Genomic DNA, 6,044 nt, shown 5'->3' on the forward strand with positions numbered 1-6,044 from the left:
TATTACCCAAATGTAACAACAGAGTTTGCATTTATTTATTCATACACATTGGCTATAATAAGATAAATCATATATAAATAATACATATATAACGACTGAAGCCTGGCCTGTCAAAAAAATGCCATAATAATTTACTGCAGTGAACTAGTTTTTGGTAAATAAATACAATTCTTTGCTCCTTTTTTTATTATTTAAATTTTAATAGAATTATTTTGTATATAATTCCATGTAGCTTACCTCTCTCTAGATCAGGGCTACTCAACCCTGGTCCTGGAGGGCCGCTGTCCCTCCTGGTTTTTGTTCCAACTGTACCCTGAATTACTCAATTGGACCAACTAAGTGCTTATTAGAAGCTTAATTGGTCCAATTAATAAATCACTCGGCACAACTCTCCTCCCCCTTACAGCGGGGCTGCCTGTCCCTTTATGGGATTTTCCGGCTTTTATCAAGAGCGGCGTCCCGCTCTCACATCAACCTGCCAATCACTCACAGCAAGAACAGGTTACAAACTGCACGCAACACATAAAACAACACAGTAACAATGCAATAATCAACTCTTTACAAGTCTCCCAATAATCCCAGTCCTCCTGATAGTCCCGAAACCAGTCCCGGTAGTGGCAGGGCAAGCGCCCATGACCCAGCGTCACAGTATGAATAACACATTTCTGTAAAAAACATTAACCTTGGTTAAACATTCACTTTTGATATCACAGTAGGTTATATGCTGATAAGTTTTAATTGAATACTGTCTCCAACATATCCAGGTTGAGGTATAATGAGTATAATGCGTACTGTAAAGCAAATTATTACTTGTTTGAGGTTTGTTTTTCGGGGCAATGCTTTGTGTTCATGATAGAATTTATGCACTGACCTAGTCATTTAATACTTAAAAAAAAAAAAAAAAATCTGTAAAATCTGTGTTTGATCTGTGTTTCATAACTGACCCAAAAATGATCCAGTCACTGTGTTTGTTTACATATCTCGACCCACCCACCGTCACGAATATGAATTATTATCATAGCGTCAAGTATGCACTATTTAGAAACTTTCTCTAAATGAATCATTCAACAGCCCCTCCCCCGTGTTATCAAGACCGGAAAGTCGAAGTGTTTAAAACTGAGTGCAGGGATTAGCAGTTTAGAACCTGTTGAGAATTGAAACAATTTTCAATTGGAAACACCGATTGCTATAACTTTTTCTTTAGTTTACGACTTCACTGACATCGCAGAAATGGAACACAGTTTATTCCAGTCTCTCTTAGGCTTTGCCCTGCTTGTACAAGCATTTGGAACACAATTAAAAGGTAAACAAAATGATACATAATATTTAAATCTGACATTGATATTATGCTTTAATGTAATGGCTGTTTTTTTTTGTTTGTTTGTTTTGTTTTTAATGCTATCAGCCTACTGTATGTTGGGGTTTCACAAACGTTTTCCAGTCGGCTACCCTGTACAGTCTAAACGCCCAGCACTTTTTTCTGCTTTTGTATTTACTCAACATTGGTTCTGATCTTTTAAAATCTATATGCCACTGAAATTGTATTTATTCCGTGCACGGATTTGTAACAAACAATCCTCCCTTTGACTGTTTTACAGATAACAGGGAGATTTGTCTGTTGCCCCAGGACGACGGACCTTGTAGAGGTCTCCTACCTCGCTACTACTATAATAGATATACTCTGAGATGTGAGGAGTTCAGCTATGGAGGCTGTGAGGGAAACGCCAACAACTTTGTAAACTTAGAAGATTGCGAAAAAACTTGCTGGAAAATAAGAAGTAAGTATTAGCGTCATCTTTACATACGGCATTTCTAATATCAATGTGCCACTGATAGGGTATATGTTTTAAACTGGTTCCCACTGTACAGTTGAATTGTTCTACAAATATAGGTTTTTGAACGGCATAATTGCAGCCCTGTATACGAATTTAATTTAGCAGCCCACCTGTTTAAAAGTTACGTATTGTATTATATAATACATGCAAATGAGCCAATCAATTCAAACTGCAAAAAATCTGACTCAATTTGTATTTTTTTTTTTATTTTTTTTTATTTCAGAGGTCCCAAAAATCTGTAGATTTGAGCCTGAAGAGGGACCGTGCCGTGCAATGGTGAAAACATACTTCTACAATTTCACTGCAATGGAATGTCAAACATTTGTTTACGGGGGCTGCTATGGAAATGAAAACAGATTTGTTGATAAAAATTCCTGTAGCAACTACTGTGAGCCGCAGAAAAGTAAGCACGTGTATTGTATTGATTTATTTACACATTTCTTTGTAGAGCTGTTACAGTTTACTTAATTTTTTAAAACCAGTCAACATATCTGTATAGCACAGTTTTACTAAAAAAAACACAAAATCTCCCTGTCTTAAACTGTTATCTTGCCATGATGCCAGCAAGTACACTGTGACTGACCTGTGCCGGATTTGAATTTCAATGCCAGGCTGTACTGTTTTAATGCATTTCTGTAAGAATATTTGGTAACGCTTTATATTGCGTGGCATAAATTAATATTGAATAGATATGCAATTGGATATTTCATTAATATTGAATAGATATGCAATTGGATATTTCATGAATATTTAATAGATATGCAATTGCATATTAATGTTAAATTAATATTTAATAGATTTTTTTAAATTTACGTTCTTTTATTCCTTGTTACGTTCCATTAACATTTAAGTCAGATTAACAGTATTTTCAATTTAAAAAACATGTAACAATGAGAAATTATTACGTTTTCTAGGGTAACAAAACGTAATATAAATGGACGTGATATGCAATTACATTTTCAGACGACATTTGGTTAACATTTAGCAAGAAACCAGCTATTGCATATTTATTAAATATTAATTTAATATGCAATTGCATATCTATTCAATATTAATGAAATATCCAATTGCATATCTATTCAATATTAATTTATGCCACGCAATATAAAGCGTTACCAAATATTCTTACAGAAATGCATTAAAACAGTACAGCCTGGCATTGAAATTCAAATCCGGCACAGGTCAGTCACAGTGTACTTGCTGGCATCATGGCAAGATAACAGTTTAAGACAGGGAGATTTTGTGTTTTTTTTAGTAAAACTGTGCTATACAGATATGTTGACTGGTTTAAAAAAATTAAGTAAACAGTAAAGTTTTGGCTGTAACAGCTCTACAAAGAAATGATATGACGTGATATGCAATTACATTTTCAGACGACATTTGGTTAACATTTAGCAAGAAACCAGCTATTGCATATTTATTAAATATTAATTTAATATGCAATTGCATATCTATTTAATATTAATTTATGCCACGCAATAGAAAGCATTACCGAATGTTTCATACCAATCATTTCTTATAGGCACACCCACTATCTGCATTGATCCAATGGATCAGGGATCCTGTTCTGCTTCTATACCCCGATATTACTACAATCCAATCATAAAATCATGTGTGGAATTTATATATACAGGATGTGGAGGGAATACCAATAATTTCTCTACCAAGCAGTCTTGTAAGTCCATGTGCATGAAAGGTATGTAAATACATTCTATGGGCACAAGCACGCCTTAGTCTTGATTAATTCAGGTCTACCTGTTTTTCTTTTTTTTCATTTTTTTTTTAACTGGTGTGTATAAATGGCATTTTGTTCTTCAGTCTGTATAGATAATGTATCTGAAGTTATGTAAATAACAGTGCTCTGCCAAAGGTATATTTAGAATTACACAGCAATTTTCTTATTCATACCCATATATAAATGGAAAAAACTCCCATTTCCGATTCATGACATAATTTACCTACGATTGGTTCTTTAGTCCACCTTCCTTAAATTTTACCTTTTATACAGCAACAAGGACTGGCCTTTTTTAAATAGCTTTTTTTTCTGCCAACATACATTTTACATTTTTTTTTTTTTTTTTTTTATCTCAGGAACAAAGAGGATGGATTTGGGGAAGATGAGATGGAAACCCAGAAGAAAACAAATTATAAAAACAAACTACTGAAGATTACAGGGCAGCATGACACCGAAATCGAATCTAACAAGAGCATTACACGCTCGCTTTTGATTTGTGTTTTAAACTGTGTCGTTTTGTTTTATCTTGCATGTCTTTTAAATCAATTTAAAATAAATATGATATACTTTTTTCTAGTTTGCCATACATTATTCTATGTAAAATAAGTTTTAAACTACAATCCCAGACACACGTCAAAGTAGCTCTTTTTTTTGCACTGGATAAGAAATATATGTTGAATTTGTATTTAAACAAGTGGTGCAATGTAGATTCCCGTTGATTTAGATTAAAAATGATTTGTTTCTAAGGCATTTCAATTCTATGAAAAAAACTGACGCGTTTTACAATAAACATTGAATATTCAGTTTCTATCTGAATAAAATACAATTAATTACAATTGATCCATATAGTCCTCATTTCTTCTAGAAGATTAAGCATGACCCTTGTAATACATTTGCACAAAATTAGTTTCTTTGGACCACTTCAGATTTCAGAACTTTTATAATGTATGTATTTTACTGCTGCTATATCAATACTGTATGTGTGTGTGTGTGTGTATATATATATATATATATATATATATATATAATGCAGTACATGTTTAACATATTACACAGTATTTTTCAATATCAATCGAAATACTACTATTAAAGATCTTGGATATAGATGCATCCCTTTATGTTTTAAAAGTATGTAATATGCCAAGGACTTTCCTCAGTATTTAAATATGAATGCATCTCTGTACCTGAACTATATGGGAAATATTTCAGTATTATACATGCTGTGATATTTTTTCAAATATATATTTTTATGTATTAATATTTTTTATTCAACATTAAATGTAACTATGACCAACTTGTATGAGCAGTTTGTAAATATATGTTTGTCTTTTCTACTAAATTAACTTTCATATATTAGTGTTTTTCATCATTTGTTGTTTTAGGGATAATAGTAGTTGTAGAATAATTTGCAGGCGAAGGTAAATATTTGACACAGGTTTTTAGAGAACAGTGATGTCATCAACTGATTTTCCAATATCACAGACATCCAATTGCCATGCAAATGTTATGTCCTATATGTCCTATGAGGCAACCTCTTATGTGAGGATGCTGTTTGGAAGCAGCAAATGTATTTCTGACCCTGTAAACCTTTCAATTTAGCCTTGTTTCAAAGTATACTGCAGAAGTGCTGAGGCAGGAAATACGAGGAACATGTAACATGGAATCATTATCATACCTGTTTTCTTAAGGTCTAACATAAAAAACCAAAAACTTAATGTTTGATGCAGGCTAACATAGATCAAGCTTGATAGAAAAACAAATAAACTTTTTGAATAACACGGTCATCCAGCCAATGCCATACACCTGCACTTTATAACCCTAAACTGAAACAACAACCCCTGTCATTCAGTTTCCTGAAACCCAGTCTGTAAAAGAAACTCATTGTAGCAAGTCACTTTTGACTTGGGGGCCCTTCAATAATTTGTGTTCAAAAGTGCCTAAATTAAAATATATAACTACTGAGGTTATATTCTACTGAAAGTCATTTTTACAGCTGATTTGTTCTAGTGTTTAAAATTCAAGTGTTCACTCATGACAATTTGCATGTCTAAAATTGGATTTTATGTTTGGGATAATTAACTGTTCCACTTCTTCTTTTGTTGGCCTTCCTCTGCCTGACTATGGCAGCATCTGACAGCAGTGCTTATCAATGAATGGCAAGTGGCAAAGCAATATAATCTATCCCATTTTATTACAAACAATCAATTAAGCTGTTACAACACTCAAAAAATATGAAAATTAAAGTGCTTGATTATATATATTTGTTTGTAATTCACCAAAAAATCTTGGGAATATAAGGTGCTGCTATACTTTAATTGCTAGTAATTTCTGCAATCATTGCAATTGTTTTGTAATTCCAGCATTTAAAAAATTGCATACTGTGAATAAAAGCACAGAAAAGCCTAAACGTGTACTCTCTGTTCCTACAGTATAACTAGTTTTAGTTCATAATAGAGCTCTCTGCAGCTTGCAGT

General features: G+C 32.9%; 1 protein-coding gene across 1 annotated transcript; it reads left to right on the top strand.

Annotated features, from left to right (window-relative positions):
• Window positions 1-1,101: 1,101 nt before the first annotated feature.
• On the top strand, window positions 1,102-4,860 carry LOC117399952 (tissue factor pathway inhibitor 2-like). Its single transcript, XM_033999418.3, has 5 exons — window positions 1,102-1,303; window positions 1,599-1,778; window positions 2,059-2,238; window positions 3,358-3,531; window positions 3,927-4,860. The coding sequence occupies exons 1-5, from the start codon at window positions 1,231-1,233 to the stop codon at window positions 3,998-4,000; spliced, it is 681 nt and encodes a 226-aa protein (XP_033855309.2). The 5' UTR covers window positions 1,102-1,230; the 3' UTR covers window positions 4,001-4,860.
• Window positions 4,861-6,044: the final 1,184 nt, after the last annotated feature.

Source organism: Acipenser ruthenus, chromosome 4 (genome assembly GCF_902713425.1).
Source record: "Acipenser ruthenus chromosome 4, fAciRut3.2 maternal haplotype, whole genome shotgun sequence".
NCBI classification, from domain to species: Eukaryota; Metazoa; Chordata; class Actinopteri; order Acipenseriformes; family Acipenseridae; genus Acipenser; species Acipenser ruthenus.